The sequence below is a fragment of the Larus michahellis genome, chromosome 2 (assembly GCF_964199755.1).
Source record: "Larus michahellis chromosome 2, bLarMic1.1, whole genome shotgun sequence".
In the NCBI taxonomy this organism is placed as follows: domain Eukaryota; kingdom Metazoa; phylum Chordata; class Aves; order Charadriiformes; family Laridae; genus Larus; species Larus michahellis.
The window spans coordinates 80,564,843-80,590,494 of NC_133897.1; the positions used below are offsets into that span (position 1 = coordinate 80,564,843).

The 25,652-nt window shown below is 44.0% G+C and overlaps 1 protein-coding gene across 1 annotated transcript in view; it reads right to left on the bottom strand.

Annotated features, from left to right (window-relative positions):
• Window positions 1-4,329: 4,329 nt before the first annotated feature.
• CDH20 (cadherin 20) overlaps window positions 4,330-25,652 on the bottom strand; it is a 119,109-nt gene continuing 97,786 nt past the window's right edge. Inside the window, exons 7-12 of the mRNA XM_074576134.1 lie at window positions 22,310-22,563; window positions 18,703-18,839; window positions 15,970-16,091; window positions 13,949-14,066; window positions 7,383-7,634; window positions 4,330-5,935 (exon numbers count right to left, since the gene is read on the bottom strand). Of these exons, the coding sequence (XP_074432235.1) occupies window positions 5,436-5,935; window positions 7,383-7,634; window positions 13,949-14,066; window positions 15,970-16,091; window positions 18,703-18,839; window positions 22,310-22,563 (1,383 nt within the window). The 3' untranslated portion in view covers window positions 4,330-5,435. The remainder of the gene's footprint in view (window positions 5,936-7,382; window positions 7,635-13,948; window positions 14,067-15,969; window positions 16,092-18,702; window positions 18,840-22,309; window positions 22,564-25,652) is intronic.

Here is a 25,652-nt window from a genome sequence, read left to right on the forward strand (position 1 = left end):
GTGGGTGCAGGATCTTTAGAAGGTCCATATAGGAAAGGAAAAACTGAAAATTTGTCTCGAAAGCTTTGGTTTGGCAGTAGGACACCCCCAGCCCTTACTGCTTTCCTGGGATCATAGCTTTGACTCCACCTCTGGTTCACTGCTGTCCCTGCTAATTTTCCTCTGTCTGTTTAAAGAGGATGCACTGATACAGATTATTGCTGCATTATAGTCCAAATGAGAGGGAAATCACTGACCTCTATGCATGAGAACGAATCCCTTAGGTGATACAGCTGCTTTGTAGTGGTGGCTATCTTGAAGCACTCCGGTGGCATATGCATTGCCCTGAGAGAGACAGGGCACTACTGAGTGAAAAGCAGCTCCTCCTCTTCTGAGTGCTGCAGATCTCAGCAGGCACAAATTAGGATGCCTTGGACAGCCCCACTCTCTGTTTACACCAGCTGCATGTGAGGAGAATACATTAAGGGCGATTTCTTGAGCAGGATGCAACGGGCTGCCTCTCACCCTGACAGACAGGAGGAGGGAGAGCAGCAACATATTTAGCTTACAACAGTATGGATTTCCTCACTTGTTATTGAACCCACCCTCCCTCCTGGGGAGCAGTGGCCTCTCCTGGGTTTGGTCTAACTGACAGCTCAGCTGGCATAAACCAAAGTGATCATGTCTGACACAACCTTAGCGATAAGACCCTGGTAGCACAAAGGCATAAGCAACTGAATCTCCTCAAATTTTAATTTTTTCCAGGTCAGAACCTGCCAGGCATCATTTGTGCCTCTTTTACTTGCCTCATTTCTTTTACTTATGGCCAGGACAGGTCAGATATGGTGCATATGCAGGGCAGACCTCTGGGACCCATCTGTCCCTCTGGTTTGATGGTTCCTGGGAGCTGTGGTCCAGCAGCAGGCAACGAAGCAGATTCTAGTTTGTGCTATATGACGGTTGCACCAAGCAGAATCCAAGCATAGGCTAGTAAATCATGTTTCAAGGTGACCAAAATATAACTTTTGGGTCCCCCGAGGATCTGTGTCTATTGGTTTTAATGAATGGTCTAAAAGGGGATCACAGGCAGCAAAAGTGACTGTGGCATAAAATGATTAGGAGCAATAAAAGCTGAAGGAGAAATGACAAAAATCAAGAGGGACCTAATAAAGCTGGATAAATGGGCAATGCATCAGCAAATGAAACGCAGCATTGCAAGAAAATTTATGCCAGAAAGAATGATGTTATCTCTTTTTATGCGTTCTTGAGTTCTGCATTTTTCTCTGAAAAGATCTGGGCTCTTGACAGACAGCTTAAAGAGAGCTGCTACTCAGATCCTAGATGTGACGACCAACGCAGTATAAGAGATGGCAGGTCATGCTATCTACCTAGGCAAGAAAGAGATGGGTGGTCGGAAGGGAAAAGGGAAACATCAGAGACTGCAGTGTTTGCCCATGGTCACTCATAAAACCAAATGTAGAGCACAGGGCTTGAGAATGTCATGCCTACGGCCACACTCTGAACCACATGGATAAATCCCCAGAGGCCAGGCCATTAACTGAGAGAGAAGCACCTCCAGAGGGCCACAGCATCATACAGATGGCCAAGGCAGGGGCAATGAATCACTCTTTGTCCAGCTCTGTTACTTAGGGAGAGAGCTTAGATGAGTTGCTTAGGCCATATGCTCAATTTTTAAGTGGCTGGAATTAGTAAAATGACTTACACCCTCTGTTATTTCCTTCCTCTGAACCATTTATTTTCAGACACAGCTGAGACTAGGGGATTGTTCCTGGATGGTTAAGTCCTTTTGTTTTTTCCTGAGAACTGGCAGCTGTGGAAAAGAATGTCATCAGAGGAACAAACTGAAATGAATAGTGCACTCAGACTGGCCTTGGAGCACAGGGGGACTGGGGGCACTGGTGGGGGCATATAGAATCTTGTCCTGGCCCTCTGACATTTCTGCCCTTACATCAGGGCAATGGGTAGAATGTGGGTCCCACGCAGGACTGGGGCTGTCACTTTGAGGTGTTTGCTTGTGTGACAAAGCCCAGTCCCTCCACCGTGGCAGGCTGAGCTCCCTGTCTGTAAACCACTAGCAGGTTTTATGTAGTGCTGCAAATGTCCATTCACACTGCCAGGCCTGGCCCTGGGGAGCCCCAGGGCAGGAGACTGAGGACCTGCGTGATCAGCATGTTTGTTTCACTGCCAGCCAGTGGCACCATACGTTTCCTTTGGGCTTAGAGTCTTCTCCCCTCTTCTACTTTGGGCCAGGCCTGCTGAGCCCTGATACGTCCATGAATGGATCCTTTTTATATCTCATCAGTAAAAGCAGAGCATTCTTCAGTTTTGTTTGTGGGAGGGTGATAGATTCAAGTGTTGGTTGTTTGCATAGAGATTTCACAGACTGCAAAAACACTGTCACCTGTTCCATAAAATAAAATTAAAAAAAAGCCATGCTGCCAAATGCTTGCTAAACACCAGCTGGTAAGTGTCACAGCATCAAGCTGTCCAACTGTTGACTGTGCTCACAAGCTGAGGCAAACCCAAGGCGAATCAGCTAGCCTAACGGTGACATGCAGCTTAAGAAGGTGGTTCAGAGCCCATTCTGCCTACAGACTCCACTGTGGTGCGAGTCCAAGCACCTAACAAAAGTGCTTTTGGTCTTTCCCCACTGGGTGACACACATCCCGGGAAGCTGGTCTGAGCTGCTGTGTGACCTCTCTTGCAGAGGCCAGTTCTGGGCACTTCTGTGGAGTAAAAACTGACCTTGGACAAAAGCAACTTGTCCTGGTAAAACCCTCAGTAAACACAGTAGGTATCTTCAAGTTGAAGGCAACACGATACTGGACTGCATTTCTACCCCTCTTCCTAAATGATACCTAAACCCTTCCCTAAACCATTGGTGTATCAGGACATGAAGAACTATCCAGAGGCGTTTTGTTATTGTAGACTGCATCTAAAGGGAGAGACAGTAATGGTCTGAAAATACCAAACTGTTGCTCTACAGAGGGACAGAGTCGTCTACGTGCATTGCAGGCTTGTATGGCAGCAAGGGATACTTGGCTTATACTTCCCAGGGAAGGCTTTCAACACTGAATATATTGATGCAGTGGAAGATTGCCTAGAAAGGTTACAGAGCCTTAACAGTCAGGGGTTTTGAGAATAAACAAGCATCTGCTTAAAATATATAAAATGGGTGATTAATTCAGACAGGGAAGTGGTGGAATAGATGTCCTCTGTGTCTTCCTTCCTGGTCACATATTCTGTCATTCCTGTTGCATCAGGAGGTGAGGAGGCTCTCAGAAGTCTCTCAACAGCAGTCTTACTTGCTCCACACCACTTCCTTGATCACGGTGGTTGCAAGTATTTGTCTAGTGTTATAAAATCAACATGGCACAGGAGGATAAGTGGTATGGGATGAATGAAAGAATCATTATCACATATTTTTCTGTGCTGTTTCTGCAATGGTGTAAAGCAGTTTCACGTTCAGGGGATAAGCAGGACAAGTTTTCATCATATCAGATGAGCAAATGTTTGAGAAGTTTCAAAAAATGTTTGAAAACTTTTTTTCCTTGTTGTCTACCTGGCTTTACAGGGGTGCATGACTTTGTACGAGTCTGTGGAAACAAGGCTCTTGTCTTACATTGGTACAGCCAAAGACTAGGCAGAGACAGCAGTGTTTTGGGCACATCTGCAACAGAACCTGAGCACAGTATGCACATGGTAAAAGTGTGGTAATTGAGTGGTTATGCCTGCGCATCTATTTTCTGGGCAATTTTGAGATGGATAGAGCCTTTAGCTAGGAAGAAACCTGCAAACGCCATTGTGGACTGTTGTGCTTTCAGAAGCCTTTTGCTACCTTCCATGAAATTTGTGTTAGTGTAATTTGCCCAGCTCTTGCCATTTACACATGCAAATGAGATAAGATCCAGGCTCAAAACTTTGATTGCATGGATGGATGCTGCATGGATATTGCATGTTACAGTCTGTCATGTCCCTGAAGGCATGACAGGGCTGTATAACTGGTTTCCAAGCTTTTCAATGCCCCAGCTGTAATGTTTAAAAAGAAGTCAGCCAAGACTTTCTTTTGATTTCAGCGTGGTTGGAATAGAAAAATAACTAGTTGGGTGGGCTCCACATGGGCTGATTCACGGGTGAAGACAATGTCCAAGTGAACGCCGAGCAGACAATCTACTCTAACCTTCAAACTGAAGGCTTGTCTCCTTGACATGATGCTGATGAACCACTTTTTCTTGATGCTCAAGGCATGTGACAATAAAGCCACAGATAAGCACTAACTGCTCGGTGCACAGCAGTCAATAAATTGCCATCAGACTTTCCCTTCTGTTTAACTTTTATTAAAAGAGGTGCTAAGGTACTGTACTGTATGCAGTACATCATATTTATTACCAAAATTAACAAATATACAAAACTTATACATGTAATTTTCTTACATCCATTTATTGGTCTATAATACTGCATTTGTTCAAGTAGGTTATCTACAGTATGTAAACATCCCTTGGATTGACCTCACACAGATTAGGAAAGCCCATCTAACCCATGTAGTTACCAAATATAGCTTTTTCTTTTTTTAAAATTTATTTGGCTTTCATTGGTAGAATCTAATCTTCACATTTGGCACATGGAAGAGACATCTACAGTGCAAAAGAGGCAGATTTTCTGGTTTTGTTCTGAGCAGTTTAGCAGAGTCATGGTTTTAAAGAACCGAGAATAAATTTACACAAACTTGATAGGAGATGGATTAGTGTTAACACCAATGACTCATAGATCAGCCATTAAACTAGAGCAGAAATTCAAAGCCTCTTCCCCAGCCCTTTTGGCCAGGTGGAAAAAAACCTCAGCCTTGTTTCTAAAGGATTAAAAAAGGACTCTGTTAGCAACAGAAAGAGGAGGTTTAGTTTACAAAGAGCCCTCTGAGATTCCAGTTTCAATTTTCTGCTTTGTGGGATTTTTTTTTTCCTCTTGTTAGCAAGCAATTTTGTTTTCCTTTTTAATAGGGGAAAAATAACTGTTGGGGAACCGCTTTTCTGTGCTGGCAATTTCTCAGTGAGTTGAAGATTACAGTTGGAGTTTACAGATCTTTGAACCCAGACGTATAGAGCTCAGTAAGCTGCCATGTACGAGGGAGAGAGAAAGGGAGAGAGAGAAAGAGAGTAATGTCATTATATTCCAGGAGTGGAGCTTTCCAATTTTGCTGTAAAAACCAGGGAAAAACTTTCTTCCTTCTGCTTCTCATTGTTTCAAAAACGTGACTTAATTTAACTGAGTAAAGCTGATCCAGAGAGACCTTCATTCGCACGCTTCTTCCCATTCTCATCCAAGCACCGTATTGCTATTTTTTAGGAGGTCTCACCCATGTCCATGGAAGCATCTGATGAGAATGGACCTAACAGGACACTGTTTCGCATGGAAACCCCTCTGCTGTTCCTCATCCGTTACCACAGAGCCCCGCTGCTGTCTGTGGCACCGTACATCTCGGCCAGCTTTTTGAAGCGCGGCCCCCAGTCCGTCAGGTAGTCGTAGCTCTGGTCTGAGTCTGTTGTCACCGACTGTAGGGAGCTGAGTGACTCCGCCACCGAGCCGTTCCCTTCAAACATGTACGTCTGGAGGGAGTCGAAGGGAGGTGCCCACAGGTCCATGTCAGCTTCGTACAACTTGGCGAGCACGTAGTTGTGGACGTTGTTGTCCATGACGCACGCCTGAGGCACGTATCGGGAGAGGCTCTCTATTTCAGGGAGCATGTCCTGACGGTTTTTCACCACCAGCTGGGCCTCCCGTGGGTTCCACATGGCGGCGATATCGAAGGCCTCCGTGTCCTCCTCCCCACCACCCTCGTCATCGTACCTGACGATGTTCTCATGGATGTTCTCCTCCTCGTCCATGATGTACGGCTGCTTCCGCTGGCGCCGCATGGAGAGGATGAGGAGCACCAGCACTGCGGGAGGCAACCGAGATATGGGGCTGTCAGCAAGGGGGTAGGTCTTGCAAGAACTTCAGACTCTCTGCTGTCCTATTTTACCCTCGGTGAGCCCAGCCAGTCCCTGGATTTAAAGAGCTGTGGTGTTTGCAGGTGGAGGGCTGTAGAAATCCCCTACCCTCCAGTCAAAATTAGTAGCTTGAGGTTCTGCTAATCTGTCCCTTTTCTCACCTTAATTCTTAACTCTTGGTGACACTTAGGACATGTAGATACGGCAGTGCTTGCAATGCTTTTGCTACTTTTAAGCTAGCCAGATCAGGTCTCAGTAACAGTTTACCTGCAGTAGCTCACAGCTCCATAGAGGTATTTTTTTCTCGCTGTGTAGCTGGGTTTTGCAGCCTGTTTTGGGGACACCTCTTGGCCTGGGCGCTGCACATGACATAGATGGATGGTGCCGAGGCACCGTGGTGATATGTCTGCCTACATGGAAACACACAGAGCTAGCCGTTTAATCTGCTCCAAAGCATTCTTGTGTTTATCTGCCTTGGGCTGGGTAGACCTACTCTCAGTTGCCCTGCGCTAAGGGGATGCAGATGCTCCTTACCATGGGGAGAAGTGGTCTACAGGCACCAGAGGCCTTTACTACTGAAAATGTGCCATCACCTGGTGACTGTATTTCCAGGGGTAGAACTCAGCAAATGTTTTGAATGCTGAAATTTAGGACTGATGTATCTAGGGTCCTTTGCAGGGCCAGAATTGAGGCACTTCTAAAGAATTTTTCTTGTATTCTATTCCACTGCTCCTCAAACTGGTTCCTCTGAAATTTCAGCAAATATGTGTTTGGAACTAATATCTCATGACTCGAGAGGGTGAATGAGGGCACTGAGGTTCTTTTGATACCAAGAGCTAATAGGGTACAAAGAAGGCCTGGTCAAGGAATTTATTTGTAGAGACAGAACATATGCAAGATGCTCACTCCCCTTAACAGCAGCACAGGCACCATTTAAATCTAATGTCTCAAGGAAAAAGGATGGAGATGGGGATATCTCCTGCCAAAAGACAAGAGGTAGAACTGGACTTAGCACTCCTGGTTCCTGTGAGAGCATGTGATCAGAAACTGCTGAGGATGCGAATGTAACCTGTCCCCAGCCACAGCTCTCAGTACTTCCTCCTGGCACACCCCTTCCAGGAAAGCAGGGCCCTACCAGACACCCCAGCACTTGGGAGACCTGGCAGAAATATCTGTAGGACATATTTTTCCCCCATTCCTACACCCCAGGGTCTGAAGCCATATGCAGCTGATTGGTCCTTGATTTAGCCCTTTTAAGTATGTGTGTGTCTACATATAATACATACAATGCATAGAAGCGCGTGTGTTTTTGTGTCCTTCAACTTCAGTGGATCAGCAACCCCCTGGCCAGAACTGAAGAGTTTGTCCACTCCCAAGAAGAAGCCAAGAGTTTACCTAGCAGGACAAAGATGCAGGCGAGGATCGCGATGAGTGCCCCTCTGCTCAGGCTGACAGGGAGGACGTAAGCCTCCGCGTTGCAGGACATCACCATGCCGTCATCATCGCAGCTGCACACGTGCACGGTCAGCGTGCCCGTGCTGCTCAGCACGGGGCGGCCGTTGTCGCTAATCAGGATGGGGAGGTAAAAGGTGTTCTGCTCATGTTGTCTGAAGCCAGAGCGCCTTGTCAAAATCCACGCTGTATTGTCTAGGGGTAGAAAATAAATGGAGAGAAGAGCTTATATGCAGAGAAAATATATTCATCAGAGAAGGAAGGTTAAAAAAAATCAATCCTAGACCCACATCCATTTGCCTTCTCTCTTTTTTTCCTTTGTTTTTCATCAGCTTGTCATTAATCAAAATTTTGCCTCTGCCTCCCCTATTCCAGTATCTTCTCAGGCCATAGCTCCAACATGCAAGGCATGCACACCTTACGAGTTGCCTTTACCCCTTCTGACATAAAGTGCCCCAAGCAAACTCACAGCCTTCAGATTTAGCTAAAAGAGCTTTCAGAAGGCAAGACAGAAACAAACAGTTAAAGGCAACTTGTAGTCCCTGTTTCTTCATGCTCAGCAGCTTTTCTAGATCTCACTCTTAAGTGCTGCCACCATTTTGGAGATGCTCGTGTATAACCCTTGTGGACATGTTAAGCTTCTCTTTATGTTTTTTGATACATGGTATGGCCATCTGCTTGAGGCAACAAGGAGACAAAGGAAAAAAAACCAGCTTGCTGTCCTAGAAAATTTGCAACTAAACATTTTTCAGTGAAATACATGCAATTTCATTGTCACTTTTGCCATTGAAAAAAGTTGGAATGCTTCATGTCATTTGTCAGAATTTGATTTGACTATTCTGCTTCGTTTAGCGTGGCTGTCTGCTTTTTATAAGAACTTGAATCAAAATGAATCAAAATGATGCTGCTGAAACAAAGCAGTAAGAGAGTGACCTAACAGCCAGTTGCTGTTGGTCATTTCAAGGGAAATTCCTACCTTTGGGGCTTTTTCCTCCATATTCAGCATGTTTTTTAAAATGTCAGAATTTCCCAGTGGCATTTGAATTCCTGTCTACCCTCTCCCTCAAATTCCTCAGACTGTGCACCAAATTTCCTAATCAGAAAGAAACTGGATTCAGGAATTTGTTCTTCTGAGTTTGCATCTCAGGAATGCCAAGGCAAAATCTCTGGAGATCATTGATGATTTTGTCGGTGCTGATTTTCAAGCTTTTTGGCCTCAGAGACTTTTGGAAAGCGCAAGACTGAATGTCTCCAATGTGATCTGGGTCTCCAGGGAGTCTAAAGAACCTGCAGGAAAACTGGCCCTTGTTACAAACATGCCTGCAAATCTTGGGCCAGCTAAGATAAATGGGGAACACAGGCACTTTTCCTCTTTGGCAGACCTACAAGCCCTGACCCTGTGCAGTGATGCTGTGGGATTTCTGGGACCTGAGCTTCATGCAGTTTCTTTCACTAGTTAGTTTTGTTTCCCATTGATTCAAGAGAGGTCGCAGTCTGGCCATCTGCATCTCCAGGTTGTGAAGAGTGTACATTTGCTGTGCTTGGAAATGCAGGATGCCAATCAGCTGTTCCCAGGTGGATTGGCACAATGGAGCTGCTGCCTGGAAATGGCAAGAAACCTTCTGAACTCCATCAGACTGTGAAAAAACCCAAAATATCAACAAGGCGTTGTTCTGTTTCCTTCTTATTTCTCTGTCAATTCACTGCTAAACTTTAAATCTAGGGTGATTTTCTTCAGTGCAGAGACTCAGGTTGCACGCAGGTAAATCAGCTGTATTTTCTGCTGTAGTCTGAACATCAGAAATTACTTGATGGCTTTTAGGAGTGAAATCACGAATGTTATATACAGCAAGCGATGGAATATATGCAAACTCAAGCTAGACTTGCTAGGCTTGCCTGCTAGACTTAAATTATGCTCCAAGTTCCATGCTTGCTGCAAATCTTACGGCATCAGACAGTACTGGTGCACATAAGTATTGAGATGTCGGGCTCCACAATCCATGAGATTAGTTTGAATTTGTGACATGTTTTTAAAAGGAATCTCAGCGTGTTTTATTTCTTGCATGTCAATGACATTTTGAGATTTTACTCTGAAAGCATAAAATTCTGAAGTGTGTGTGCATGTCTGTATGTGAATATATAGTGAAACTGTAGTGTCTTGTTAAATAACATGATCCCAAGGGCTGGAGCTTTGAGGAAAAAAGCACCAGGTGCCAGATGAAATCCCAAGTTGCTTAAAACTGATCACGTGTCAGTGTTTACTGATTTCACCACCCTTTGATATGCCATGCAGCTCTGAGATGTCCAGATGTCCAGATGACCCACACAGCGGGTGTGGACAGACATAGATAATTTTCAGGAATGCGTCCCAAAACCCAGGAGAGAGCAGCACCCCGCAGCTCCCACGGCTCCTGGGCAAGAGGTGTGCTGCGGCTGGCAGCCCTCGCCTCCTGCAAACCTCCCCCTCCTCTCTCCTGGGGCACACACAAGCGCTTTCTCTCCCTCAGGCTGTTTATGTGCCCTCTAGTATGTGCTCCCAAGCTATTAATACCACATCATTTAATCACTGGGCCTGCTTTAGCAAGAGGAAAAGCAGCCCAAAGGGCAGAAAATGGTAAAGTGCCTGCATTTATGCGGTGTCAATGGAAATGTCTGAGTCATCTTAGCAGTGTAGTAATTTGGTTGCATTTCTCTGTTTCCTGGGTGAAAGACTCGCTCTCTTTAAACTCACTTGCAATAGAAGTCACCAATTCTATTCAGGTGACAGCAAACCTTCATTTTATGTAAAATTGCTCTTTGTGAGGGAAAAAGACTTCATTATTCTGAGCTGGTCATATTTTGCCTGTAAAAGAAGTCACAGGCAGTGAGCCTGACTGAAGCTGTGCAAAATCAGCTAGTGAGAGATCTCAAGTGTTTTTAACCATAATTCTTTTTTCAGGCCAAAAGCAAGTTTCATATAATAAAATATTGAAAGATATATACGTGTATATATATATATAGTTTTACTGTGATGTGCTGACCATATCACTCAGGTCTTAAATGTTCTTGGTGATAAAATTCTCTTGGTGACTCTTGGCATTACATGTCCGGCCTTTTGTTTTGTTTTTGCTTTGTACTAGGCAAGCGTCCAAATCATCCCTAAAGGATTGTTCTACCTGTTAGTCTGCAACTGCAATACGTCGGTGCCAAAGCTTGTTGTGTGACTCATCAAAAGCCAATGTGATTTGACGTGCTACTGCAGTGCGCAGGACGTGCTGAAATGTGATGCAGCATGGCAGAAACCAGAATACACAATTTTCTTCCAAATTTGATATCTGCTAAGCCCCAGCCATCAAGGGAAGAGGGCTTGCGAGGACATGAAAGCCCTATTATACTAAAAAAAAAAAAAGAAAGCATGATAAGAATGGACAATACTTTTGTATCATAGCTTCCAACACGGTGTCTTCGGCTCGCAGAAGGCTGGATGGCAGCATTTAGCTATACCGCTGAGCAGAGATACTGAAGATTGCACCGTGGTGGGGCCCAAGCCTGTGTGATCAGTACGAGGTGAAAGCTGTAATTCCTGTGGGCATGCAGGCTGGGGGTTGTGAGCATCTCTTTCCTGCAGTCTTCTGCCCCACTGGAAGTGATGTGCGTCCATGGAGGGGTCAGGGGAATTAACCACTGTGTAGGTCCAAGCCCTGAGATCAGCGCTAACCCTTGCTCTTCTCACAAGAAAGGCTTGGCTTCTTTCTGCGTCTATACAAGAACTGGGGGTGATTAAGCCCCGAACTTCCATTAGTTTTTAGAAACTAATTGTAATAATTATAAAAAGTTAGGAAAAATATAAAGAAATATTTCACCAGGAGTGGGAAAAAGAGCACAAGGAAGCAGGCATTACAGACACCCCTGGCTTGAGGAAGGGGTCACATTTTTTCTTGGGGATTTTCAGCTCGCTGCTTTTGCGCTCTGCCAAAGGGTGAGGTAGATAGACCACAGTTCTAGGGAAGGAAGAAATAGCTAATAATTTTCCTAGGACAAAGACGACGGGCAGCAGTTCAGGGTCAACAGAAGATCAGCTCAGAGTTTAATCTGGAAATGCAGTAAGCTTATTTCGTTGGTCATCCCGTTTTTAGAGTGAGCCTCTTTTGCCAACTTTTTCCCAGCATAATCTCACCTGGATTTAGAAGCGGGGGAAGATGGCTTGCCAATGCCCTACTTCAGTAGCCAATGAGATGGGAGACCCCAGCCCAATTCCCTGCTTCATCACATATATCCTGTATGGCCTTGGTAAGTCCTTTAGGCCCAGATCTTTGCAGATACTTTCATGTCTATCTCCCACTGATTTTACTGAACTCAAAGGGAACCAGGCATGTAAGTAGCTTAGTTTCTCCTTGCCCCGGATCCCCGTCTATAAAGTGGAGAACAATAGGATTTCTCTGTCTGCCAGAGATATGTGGGGAATGAATAGACTGAAGAAGTTCTCAGAGACTAAAATGACAAGGGCCAAAGAAATATGTAAAACAGCTCATCAGAATGCAAACTGTGATCTATCTGTTGCTCAGTAATTTATACTGAGGTTTATACAAGGTTTTAATTGTTGCCAGGAAGGCTGCACATCTTGCAGTTTCTCTTACTGCTTTATTGGACAACCAAGTAATCAGCACAAATTGCTAATCTTAATAGACCCTTCCCACAGCCTGGGAAGCGTTGCTGTCTCATGTTTACGTGCACAGGCTGTGACTGGCAAGGTGAGTTCTGTTTCTTGTCTTACCACCCTGTGACATACAGTATTAGTTACCCTCTCGGTGACGAAGTCGCATAATTTATATAGTCCTTAGTGGTCCCTAGATGAAAATATATATATATATATATAAAAATTATTGTTGCTGTAATGACTACCGCACACCAAATTGCTGAGGCAGTAAATTAACCCTTAATGTGTGTATTTCAAATAGTCAGTGGTTTGATACTTAACATTTTTATTTCAAATTTGTCACCAATAGTACCCTAAGCTTCTTGTCATATATATCTCTGGAAAACTGGTATTTTACAGAGAGTGGGACGCACAGCCATTCAGTCACTGCTGTCACTATAAATTATCGCAAGTATGGCCTTAGACAGAAAAAGTGCATCTGATGCTGGGAATTTTGTGAGTTTCTTTTTTTAGAACAATGCCTTGAGGATGAAATGAGCCTAGTTTGCCAAATGTTTTAGCGATAGTTGTGTTTTATTTGTTCTCTTTATTTTGGCATTATATATTAAAAAAATACAAACAGAGGGAGACAATGAGAGAGAGAGGGGTATAAAAATGCAAGAAATTGTGTGGAGAGGCATCAGAGACACTCCAGAAAAAAATGCTTTGGGGATGAAAAAGCAATAGCCTACTGTGGAGGAGGACTCCAGGCTCTGCAAGTAGCACCTTTTAAGGCATGTTTGGTTAGTGAAGGCAAGAGCTTCTTTATTCACCTCTGTGTTGTTCTTTCATGTATGTGCCCGCAGAGACACAGATGGGGGTTTATGGCAATAAGCGTGACAAGTGGGCACATGTGGGAGCAGGGGTAGGCACTCCGCTTGGAGACTGGCCACGGATACTGCAGGTATTCTCCCCATTTATTCTGGAATTGTTTCCTGATTTGTGGTACTTTACACACTAAACTCCTACTGAAATCCAGCTCCTTCATAGTAACTTTCGAAGCTCTGCATCAGGTCACCGAAGGTCATCCCTCTTTCCCGCCGGAGGCTGGTGTGGACCTGACCTTGGCTGTTGTCTGCCCACGGAGATCCTCTATCAGCAGGTGTGATGTGAAGGCCTGCCACAGAGGGGCTTTTCTGTGGGCTCCAAAACCACCAAAGCTTCCCCGAAGGAAGCAAATTCCACTGGGTAGGATACTGAAATGCCAGCACTTTGCCATGAGTCTTCCCACTGGTGTTTCAGTTTCTACTTAGCACATCTTACACAGACTTTTAGCTGTACGCCGAGTTACCCCTAAGGCTCTGCACCTCCTCCCTCCCTCCCTTTCCCAGGGAAACAAGGATGGGCAAAGAGGAAGAAAAAAAGCGCTTGGGGGAAAAGATTGGAACAGTACAAGAACCCTCCCTTTCTGTGCCTGGGAGAAAACATGAAGAGTACAATAAAAGAGCAATGTAATTCCCTTCAGATTTGTCTCCTAGTTCCCGTTGCTATCCTACCTTTAAGCATCTCCTTTTGAACGAATGCAATTTCCACTCTGGTAATCCGAGATGCCTGCAGCCTGACCACGAGACCTGAGTTTGCACAAAATACTGGCACATTTCCTCGAAGACGAAAAAGGGGCCTATTGCTAGAGAATATTTATAGGGAAGAAAATATCATATAACCTTCAAGTGTATTAAGTAATATGTCATTTTATCACTGCCTTTAAGGAGCAGGTGTCACTTGGTATTATTTGAAATGGCAGTCTTATCACACACTGTAAGTCGCAGCCTCTCAAGTCCAACTCAGGCATTAGAAATTAGAGTAGCTAACTGTCTGTGTCCACTCTGATTACCTTGATTGTCCCTTAGAGTAAAGTTGGGGTTGTTGGCTGCCTCCGGAGCCAGGCTGTAGTAGAAGTGCTGTCCCTCCTGTGGGTCATCCCTGTCGATGGCGCTCACTGTCTGGATCAGCTACAGAATGCAAGAACAAAGCAGAAACAGGTGAGAAGCAAAATACATAGAATATAAATAAATAAACAAACCAATAACATATATATATTTATGTATATAAATATAAGCAACTGGAGCATTTGAATAAAAGTGTCTGGCTAAGGTACAAGAGGTGAATCAAGAAGAGACTCAAAACCTTGCAGGCTTCATTCATTTTCCTATGATCATGCCAATCGCTTTTAAACAAGGGAGGAGATAGTCGGTTTGGTTCGAATAACAGACGCTTTTCTCTCATGCATCCCTATCTTCTGTTGCACATTTCTTTTTCTTTTGAGGACCCAGGGTATTCAGAAGATGCATTGTGCATTAGAGAGCTTGTAAAAAAGCCCGTACTTATTTTCTTCTTAATTTTGCAGGTAGAAAAGGACTTCAGGTTGATTATTTTATCACTCTTTTAGTTTTAAATCAATTAAACTCTTCCCAAGATGTCAGTGGAGAAGAAAGAAAGAAAATGTAATCATGCAGATAGTCTGCATACACAATAAATAACACCACAGAAAGCAACTAAGACAATGCTAAATCCAGAAAGAGATTTGTCACCTCACCTATGGAGGCTTATTAAAGTAGGTCTAACAGCTGGAAGCACAGTGAGCTATAGGTCTGTCTGAATAAACATCCTGACATCTTTTTAGACAAGGAATAAATCTTCACCCGGGTTTTTGCATTTAAAAATTATTTTGGGATTCAAAGGCAAATGACAGACCCATAAAGTATTATTCAACACGTTAATACTGATTTCAGATCTTTTCAAAATGTGGCAACAGAATTTGTCTTTCTCTGCTGAAAGAAGCAGACCAAATTAGCATGCATTTCCTGGAAAGCTTATTATTTAGGCCACTCACCCTTCAAAACCAGGAAAAAGACTAGGCAATGACTTCTATTCCCTGTGTTATTAAGGACCTCCATAAATTAGTGGGATGAAGTTATGCTATACATGATAGTTGTGAGGACAGTTGTCCCAGCAGTGAATGGCTATTTCATTCTGCTTTACAGCAAGGTGGGAGAAGCTTCAGTGAACACGCGGTGACACTGCTAGCATAATTTTTCCTTCACAAGTCACGAGTGGTGTGCCTGTGTGTTTGAACTACGCTAGACAGCTTTGCATTAGGAGACACAAGTGCCTGCTGTGGACCCTGGGTGATGAAGCACAAGGTCACCTCCGCACAAGTGACCAGCAGTAGGGCTTGCACCTGCTCCAGCCAGGGAGAGCTCATGTCCGTCTGTGGCACAGGAAGACCTTGTTCAAGGGCTTTGATGGGGTTTTGGAAAGGAGAGGAGCAAAGAGGCATCACTGCTTGCTTCGAGGTGCTGGTTTACAGTGTTGGGAGCTGGAAGTCGTGTGTTATCTACAACTCTCTGTCATCTCCAGTTCACAGCAGAACAGATACAGTTTGTCACCCCTTTGAAGCTACTGTAGCATGTTATGTCCAGCTCCCATAAGTCCAGGGGTGCTTAAGGCTTTTATAAATAGGGTCTTTTAAAAGTAAGCCTTGTCTGCCACACGCGGGCCAGGCCGACTCCATGGCACTTCTCATAACGCTTCTACTCTCTTTGTTGCTGCTACAGGACACACCGGGCGTTCCCCTCCTGGCAGCTGCCCAAGGGGAGGCTTTATTTCAGCCTGTGAAGTATACTGCGCGGTGAGTCTGGAAGCTACCGTGGGAGCAAAAAAACGATGCTATGAACGATGTTAATCCCGGTGCCATGTGCTTGCCTTTGGAAAGCAGGACAGACAGCTGCTGACGAGAGTTCAGGTGACACATGTGGCAGAGCCCTTTTTCCAACACCCACCCTTTCTGGCACACTGTCTCCATGTAGGACAGCATCCCCGCCCCCACCCCCTGGCGTTACTAGCATTTCTCACCTGTCCGGCTTTGGCGTTTTCACAGACAAAAGCTTCATAAAACCTTGCAAACTCTGGTGCATTGTCGTTCACGTCCAGGACTTTCACTGTCACAGAGACGCTGCCCACCTGCGAGGGGTTGTCTGGAAGGAGGAGGCAGAACGTAAAGAACGGCACGATACAGGAAGGGGAAAGGGCTGCTCCTCACTCTGCTCAAGAGGTAAAGCAGCTTTCTTGCTACTGACTGGCTTTTAAACCACATTTTCGCATTGGGAACTGCGGTCGCTTGCGGGTTGTGTGACTCGGAGTGAAGTTGCAAATGCTGCTCTCTGTCTATCCTGGCTTCCCATCTAATCACATCTTTTTCAAACAAATTCCATGAAATATTTCAACCTGGTTCAGTCCAATGGGACGTCTTCTATAACAAAGGTCTTAGACATTGCCCTGTATTTTTTTTATTGCCCTTTGACTGGGCAATACTGTTTGTTGAGCCTCGGTACTGGTGGCATGAATTAGGAGGGGATGCTTTAAGGATAGGCTTGTCATTTAGAGCTTGTTGAAAGTGGTAATTCTGCAGGTCAGATATGTTTTGGCTGACAATTTACGTTCCTTGAACTCAAAAATAGTGTCAAGTCTTTGATACTTTGTACAGGGGGGTTTAAAATGTAATAACACATGAAATTGTACAGAAAAGCTTCCACTGAAGCTTAAAATTGCAATGAAAATTTTACATTCTGCATGACATCATTTCTGATGTTTCTGTCCCACTGGTTCATTAGCTTTCTTTGCCAGTAAATCCAGACATCATTTCACATATCTTCACAATTTCCAAACTAAGTGACCACAGAATAATTTTTTTTTCTTATTGTGTTTTTCTGCCCCGAAACATCTTTCCCTTATTAAATGATAAAATGAAAATCTAAGCAGAAAGAAAAAAATAATAATGCATTATTAAGAGGTCAGAAAAGGTGCAAAAATCCAGAAAAATCTTAAAAATTAGTATTTTCATCTTCTTTTTAGCCATACCACTGTGTGCATTTATCTCCAAATATATCTCCCTTTATAGCAAGAAATGGTTCATATAAACAATAGAGAATTTTCCTACACTCTGGAATTTTCTTAAATGTTCAATGTACTGTATCCATAACGTGTCACATTGTATCATTGAGATAATACTCTTAACCTACATTGTTTCTACCTAATTTATAATTTAATCCTTCGGCTTCCCACATATCCATATATATCTTGCTAACACACCTGTCACTGTGGAAGATGAATGTCTGCATTTACACTCTTAGTAATATTGAACTAACTTTTAAAACTGGGAGCTTTATTCAGGAGTGCCCAACTGCAACATTTTTGAAACTCTTGGCTAAATTAAAATATTGTGCTGCACATGTACAGAGCAAAACTGACAGGATTGACGGAGGCTGAGTCAAAGGAAGACATGCCTTCATATTGCTCTCACCCTACAGTGCTGCTCCAGGGGCAGCTTCTAGACTCGTGTGTGTATGCGGATTTACATGGGGTTGCAATGGCCACTGGTGGCTGAAAATAAAACTAGTATCAAAATAGACGGGAGTGAGATCCTATCATGTCACCAACACCTCCCACTACTAAAAAGGGGACAGAAAAGCATCGTTTGCTGGAACAGCCTGCAAATATGGGGCAGAGTCACCCCGACTCTTGTGAAATATTCCCTCTGCTAACTTCAAGTTGGCTGATTCAGTTTTGGGTAAGCGTCTCAAAACTTTTTTCCTCTCAAACTGCCCCGTATCTCTGGTACAGCCTGAATGTGCAGAAAGCTCTCTCAGGCATAGTGCTTAGAGATACGGTTTAGTGATGGTTTTTGTCAGTTAGGTTAATGGTTGGACTCGATGATCTGAAAGGTCCCTTCCAACCTAGGCGATCCTATGATTCTATGACTTGAAGAATGTCCTAGCTACTGGGAGCAAACTTCTGAAAAGCCGCTGCCCCTCAGCAGATGAACTGAGATCCTGAGGAAAAGCTGTGTGGACCAGAGAGGTTTCAGGTGAAGACTGGGTGAACCTTTTATTTTATTTGCTTATATATCCTGAGCTCCTTTATGAAGCTCATATCCGTTAGTATTTCAAACTCAGCTAAATTTTTCATACTGACAGTATGAAATGATCAGCATCTCCTTGTTCTCATAGCCTTGGTAAATACCTGGCATGGATGAAGCTGAATTTTAGCTCATTGTAAAACCCAAAAGCGTAATGAGTTCAGCATTCTTGAAGATCCCAAAGCACTCTGGCCCAAATTGTTTATGCAGCAAGCAGATGGGGATGACACTTACTCGCTGGTGAACCAGACCGGATTTCAACCAGTGACCTAGCAGTGCAGGATCATTGCTGCCCACCAATCCCTGCACCACTCAGCCTTCCCAGATAGGACTGGCAGGGTCTGCTTCAGCTGCCTAGCCCTTCTGGAGAGATAGAGCTCTTGCAGAAACACATCAGGAACAGTTTTAAATAAAACCCTGAAATACTAATGAACTGAAAAAGCAGCACTCTGCATTTAATCGACAGCCTCTACTCCACCACCACCCTGTGAAAAAGAGCATTAAAAAATAAAAAAAAATGCAGTATTCGCTTGCTGATAGCAGAAGAGTAATTCAGTTAACACGGCTTCCCACTCAGTGCATAAGAACATGTGAATTGCTGAATTCAGGCCCCTCAGCCTGCTTTGTCTATTGTATCTCTTTAATCTATGTACAGTCTGCATTCTCCTTACTCAGCTCCACGGCCAGCACAGTGATGTTGTGCCAAGAAACGTCCTCGCGGTCAAGAGGTCTTGCAGTCATCAGTGCTCCTGATGTAATGTCGACATAAAAGAACCGCCCCGGATCACTGCTCCTGTCAATCGAGTATCTGCAAGAGTACATATTAAAAAAAATTATGCAAGCCTTGTGAAAACTGTGTGTTATAGACAACGAAGTACCCCAGCAGGAATAGTGTCATACACAGCAGATGCACGTTCTTCCACAACCTAGTTGTGTGCTCCACCGACTTGTATAGGTACAGAGCGAGATGCTCCAAAAAGTAGGAATTCATGTGGCTAACGGCATTTAACAGTGAGTGGTACTTCAGTGGAGCTGGAAGACAGGAAGATTTAGAGGAAGAAGCCTCAAAGCAAGGCACAGCTCAGCAGAGGAACATCTGCTTTACAGGGAAAATCTGTCAGTGAAGAGTGCGATTTCTTTTTCTGAGCAAAATAATTACGCCCTTTCCTTGGGCACAATTCAGGCAGGATGAAAACATCTTTACATCAGCTTGTTCTCTGGGCACCTAGGCTGATGAGGAGGAACTACTCCCTTCCTCGTGCTTTTATATATTCTCTCCTCCTTGAGGGGAATAATCTCCACCTGCATCCTGGACCACCAGGATGCCTGGTGTCCTGATCGAGCCATGTCAACCCAAGGGGGATGATGACTGGCTTTCTCATATCATTCGGACGGAAAACCAGCTCCCTCTGTGAGGTTGATTCATCATAATTACTGAACCTGCCTGGCCAATATGTCAGTTTAATGCTGGGAACAAGCTTCTCGCACCCGTGAGCAGGGGAGTGTGGTGGTACCTGCGGGCCAGAAAGCTTGGGCAGGGAGGCAGCTGACTGACAGCTGTCGCTGCTGTACTCGGTCAGAGGGACCATTTCTCAGGGTGTGTAAAATACTCAATACCCTCCATATACATCACCCAGCTCTTAACAGCAGTTTGTACGAGTCGCCTTCCTAGCTAGCTGTGTTAGCGTGGCAAGAGATCCTTTGGCAAAAGCCACGCATGCACCTATGTAGACGCCACAGCCTAGAACAGAGCCCAGACTTATTCTCATTTTTGTTGGTTCCTTCTTCAAAGTTGATGGAAATTGAACGCGTTAGTCGTAACGGATGCTGAACAGGGCGCGTTCTTCTGAGTTTTCGCCTTTCAGCACAAATGCATTCACTGGAACAACCATGCCAGCCTGATCTTTATATAGGGACTTGTTAAACTGCGATATAAAATACTATTGAGCTATGTTGTTGGGAAATTCTTTTACACTTTTTTTTTTTTTTTCCGAAAAATCAAAGAGGGTGGGATGGCAGATTCACTTCCCTTTCCTTCCTAGTCCTTCCTGCTTCTTCTTAAATAAAGAGATTTCTGATGCATTTGACTTATTTAGGAAATAAGTAAGAGTGTAGCTATATTTTGCTATAATAATTATTCTTGTATGAGGGCTATAAAAAGAATTTCTCTCTGACAGTTTAAGGCCAATGAGTATCTGAAATTGAATATGGCCTTGTGGTTAGTGGTGCAGTATTAATCACCGGTGTCAAGAGGCACAGGTGGAGTCTTTGTCTAGATTCTCCATGTAAGTTCTCCTGTTAATAATATCTGTTCCTTCATACTCGTTTCCACTGTAGTCTTTAGGTAATCTTCCTGAATTACATAACAACAATAATGGCATATTTCCAACCACCAGAATTTCACAGTGTGGGAGGCCAGATATTGGATGCTGGTACGATGAGGATTTGAGAGGTTCCCCATGTTTAGTGAGCTCTTCTGAAATGTGTCCTTGGCTTTTCCACACTTCAAAAAATGGTAAAAGGAGGGGCCAGATCACAGGTTTAATTTCAGATGGATTTCAGCTTGGGTAACAAAATATGTGTCCGGGATTTCGGTCTTCTCATTTTGCCTTGCCCTGTGCAAAGTGAATGCAGAGCGAGCCTAAAGCATTGCCTGACTGATAGTGCACAGAGTTGACATGGATGGAGGAGACCACATAAGAGGCACGGAGAACCAATTCTTAACATCTTAGATAGCATTACAAATGGTATTTATTATTTTTTTTCCTGTTTCCTCTACTCCAATCATTTACATTGGTACGTATTAGGTGTGGGAGAGAAAGGAGGCAAAGAGGGAGGAAAGAAAGTGGGAGAGGGAAAGAAAAAGAGGAAGAAAGTATAAAGGAACAGAGTTACAAAGTAGTCTGTGCATATTTGCAACTTTTAAATTTTATTTTAAAAAATATATCTTTGGTGATGCATTTTGAGCTTTATAGAGTGCTGTTTCATCAAGAGTAATCACTGGAAAACTCTGAAGAAAACTAAGAAAAACCTCATTAAAAATAACAATGAACACTTCTACCCTCTGATAGTCCACAGAATTATTCTTACACTATTTTAAGCAGATTAGCACAAAGCTGTTTGCACTGCAGTGTTTGGATAATGCCAGACAGTAATCAGCAAAATAGGATGTGGGTGGAAAAAAGTTTAAGGTAATGAAATTGTGATGCAGACAGTATAATACTTAGTTTTATTGAGGAATTTGAGACAATGTCATGAGAGGTATGATAACTTTATAACGTAGCTAGAAAAGATAGGTATATTAAGGTAGCAGAGATTAAAAAAATAATGAGAGTAGCAACACAGAAAGCAATATCATTAAGAAGAACAGGCTTTGTGTCTGCTCAGATGTCATAGCTGAGGCCCGCAGAGTTGCTCAAATGGATTTCACTGTCTTCAATAACTCCAAATACTTGATGTTTCGACTCCCTCCTGTATTTCCCAGGACCGTTCTCGAACACAGACAATTCAGAAGCCGGACCGAGGCAAGGTTAGGCAAACAGCAGCTCAACACTGAAAGTGTTTCTCAGGTGAGAGAAGCAGCCAGCCTGCTCGGATTATTAACTTCCAGTCACCCAGAGCTTAGGCAGGTTGTGAAAATTAGTATGTGGGCTGGCCTCGAAGAAAAACAGTCTTCTCTGATAAACTGGGCTGACTTGGAGCCCCTATGAGCTGTGATCACACAAATCTGCTCTGTTGGCTCCTTGCTGAGCTGACTCTCATATGCTGTAAATACGACTTTACCTTTCTTAACTCCTTATGGGAATATCTAGTTCTGCAGCTTTGCCCAGACACTATATAATTTAGTGATTCATGAATATTTATTAGTATGCATTCAATCTACTCCAAAAGTAGCTGTGTATTTGAGCTGTTGACAAAGGCAGGCTTTGAAACAGAAGGGGGAGAGGGGAGAAGCGAGTTGGTTAGCTTCCCCTTGGTATGGCAGCAGAGTCTCAGCAACGCTGTCAGGTTTTGTGCCTGGGGATTGTTTTCAATGTACACTACCAGGACATGCCTGACCAGTTCATTGCAATGCTAGATGCAGACGTTCTCCATACCACAGAAAAGGCAAGGGTGACCTCCTGCATTGCTTTGGCAGTCATAGCAGAGCCCTGCGGGTTGACTAAACCCACTGATGACTACCACAGGCTAAAAAGAAAGGGAGTTCCTTCTTTTTCAGCCCCATCACTGCCCCACCAACCAAAAGTACCAGGGAGAACATGCAAAGAGAGGACAGACCTGATCGAGTTGTTGGTCACGTCCGGGTCCTTGGCAGAAATGATCTGGATGGTGGTTCCGATCTCCACGTCCTCGGGCACTTCCACAAAGTAGAAGCTGGGCTCAAACACAGGAGGTTCGTCCACATCCTCCACGCTGATGTGGACTGTGGTGGTGTCGCGGAAGGGACCCAGGTTCAGGAACCGCATTTCCAGGTGGGGGTTGGCACCCTCTACTTTCAAGGTGTAGCTTTTCTTGCTCTCAAAACTTAAAGGCTGAGGAGGAAAAATATATCTAGCATTAGGCACACTTAGCCATATGATTTAGGCCATAAATATGATTTAGGCCATAAAATTTTGGTTTTCAGAAGTAAAAGATGCCCTCTAATATAAACTGATGCTTCTTTTTTAAAATCAATCTTTGCTATGATTTTTAATCATTAGGGTAACAAAGATAAATATTTGCAGGTGGAGACAAAGCATTGAGTGATTGAGTGACAGTAGTATTAGAAACAGCACTGTCTGCATGTTTTGCTTTTTTTTTTAATTTGACAGTTGAACTGAAGAAGCCAGGAGAAACATTTGCGGATCACTTCAGAATACATAGTCTTTCATTCTTCTTGCTGAAATGAAAATAAAAGCGGCCACACCACCATTGCGTTGTGATTCACACAGTGTGTTTAATGAAAATACAGGCAGAAACAGACAGTATGGGAGCACCTGAAAATAAGGTAAAGATATGAAGAGTTGGTTCCTCAAACACGGGTCCTGGTAGCAGGGACAAGGATGCTCACACATGGGGTGGAGGTCCCAGTTAGCATCCTCTTTTCTCCCTGAGGAGGTCGGAGTCTTGTCTCCAGAGTGCTCTGTCTGCCAAGCTACTAAAGGGCTCCAGTGGGACCAGGGGACATGCTCAACCTCTCTTGCGGGATCCTGCTCCAGTTTGTATCAGTAATCCATCCTTTCTAGAAGTGGGGTTTTTCACCTCCTCAGTAAGTGTCCTAAACACAGGTTCACAGTCCAGGTGTGCCAAATGCTAGGATTTGAATCTCATCCCTGCCTAGAGAATAGTTTAATTTCAAAGCACTATGAGCTACCCCAACCTCTTTCAGTGGAAGTCCTTCCACTTTTTATTAAGTACTCAAGTATTACTTGAAACAAGGAGTGGGAACGACTCTTTTTTTTCGCCTTTTCTTTCCTGGGATAATGGGTAAAGGGCTGGCAGCTTCCTCTGTTAGCAGTTTCATGAGTTTGATTTCCTTTCTAGATAAAACTACTTATTTGGTGAACACGGATATAGAAATAATTGATGCTGGCAGTGAACTTTTCAATAAATAATTTTTTTTGTCTCCCTTCTCCCTTCTTTTCACAGATCCCTGAAGAAAATAGGGCCTCTCCAAAACCTGCTTAGACCTAAATGGGGAGTTCTGTATTTAATGTGCAATTTATCAGTCTTGATAAGAGATGATTAAAAGTGTCTGACAACCAGAATGACAGTATGGAAGGCCCATTCCAAAACATACAAAAAATTTTCACCAGGTGAAGTACACCTTACAGGGGATACAATCATACTTCACAAGTTACAGTTAGAAGTTACAAGCAATCCCACTGTGGTTAAATGGTCACAACCCTTTACTTGTGGGGAGCGTTAATGCTGAAAACCAGCAGAACTGGATCCCCTTACATGGCACAGATCCTGCACAAGACAAACTTTGTACCAGGAAAGAAATGGCCCAATTCTCAGGGTCCCCCAGTGGGACATACTCCTTTTTGTTACATGAATAGCTTTCAAAATGTGTGGCTTTATTCGTACATAAGGATTTGAGCGTCGTGTGTGGAACTATCGCACACAGCCTTTGTTCATTCAGACTCCAGTGAGATCACTGCTGTTCCCATCCAACACCTTTGCTTTTCCTATTCAGATCTTTCTTTTTGAAGACCTACCACCAGACCAGATAGGCAGGAAAACAGAGGAGGACGATGCTGAAGAAACTGGAAGTCAAAGGCGTGACGATCATTATTGTAGCAGTGAAGTCCTCCTTGGCCAGCCATAACCCATCTCTTTTCTGCACTGCTCAATAGTGCAGCTGGCCAATTCTGCAGCCGTGAGATGTGTATTAGTTTAAGCAACATCAGCAGAAGTTTCACATGCTCAGGCATGGCAGGAGTATATACTATGGGTCTCAAAACACCCCTTGAATTCAGTGGAGGCTTCAGTACTTGTCTACTACCACAGCAGCTTATTTCTGCAGAAGTGGAAACGTTGCAGTGACATACAAAAGCTCATACTTTCACAGTGAAATTACCAGTACTGATATTCTGCATAGGAATGCTTGATGAAAGACTGGAGTTCTTGAAATTATAAAACTAAAACTCCCTCAGTGGGAACTGATTTTCTTGTGCCAGGGGAGATGATGGTCCAGTATTACTGGAGATGCTGTGCAGTGATACAACGTGAACTGTGCAACCTGTGGCAGCAGGTACAAGCAGGTGATCTGAAACTTGCTCCTGCTGCCCTTAGTTCCACCTGGTAAATCAGTGACTACTGCAGGCATAGCACTTGTCAGCAAGAGTTTAGCTACATCTACAAACATATTACCCATTACTGCAGAGTCATTATGGTCTACCAGTTGCATATTTATGCATTGTAAAAATAGCAATAAAATATATTCACATGACCAGGAAACACTTATTGTCCATCTGGCAAGGAATGTGCAATGCAAAGCTGCCTTAACGCATACTAAGAAAGAGGCCATTATATCTCATGGTTTCTCATGTGAAGAAAACTGTGTGAGAATCATTGCATGCACACTAAAAACCTACGTTATTAAAAGAGCAGTTAAATCACAGAAACACTTAATAACTATAAAACCCAGCTGCATCAGGAAAAGACTTAATCACCTAGTAAGAAAAAGTGAGGAAATCAAACAAGCATGCAAGGCTGTCACGTTTTTGTGGCTCCTGTGTTCAGACACCCTTGGTTTGCTTTGAACTCCTTCATCAGCAACCACGGCTTTCCCTCTTGATCCTCTCATGGGCCAATGCCTCAAAACTGGTGCTCTTCCCATCAGATTTGTCTTCCATGGGTGCGCTCAAACCTCTTTCCAACACTAGTCCCATGGGGAGGGCAAGCAGGTTGTCTGCTGTGACCCAGGCATGCTGCAAAACACAGCTGAGAGGAGAAGCACGCCACAGAAACCACTCCTTGTCCTTCTTCCCCCGGTGCTGAGACAGGCACTGAGAGGTGCGCCGCATGGGCAGGATTTAGGAGGAGCCTCTGTGAGAAAGGGGGCAGGCGCTGGGCAGGAGGGAAGTGCCGGGCTCCCCACATGCTGGTGGTAACCCACCAGCCTGCCTCCAACGGA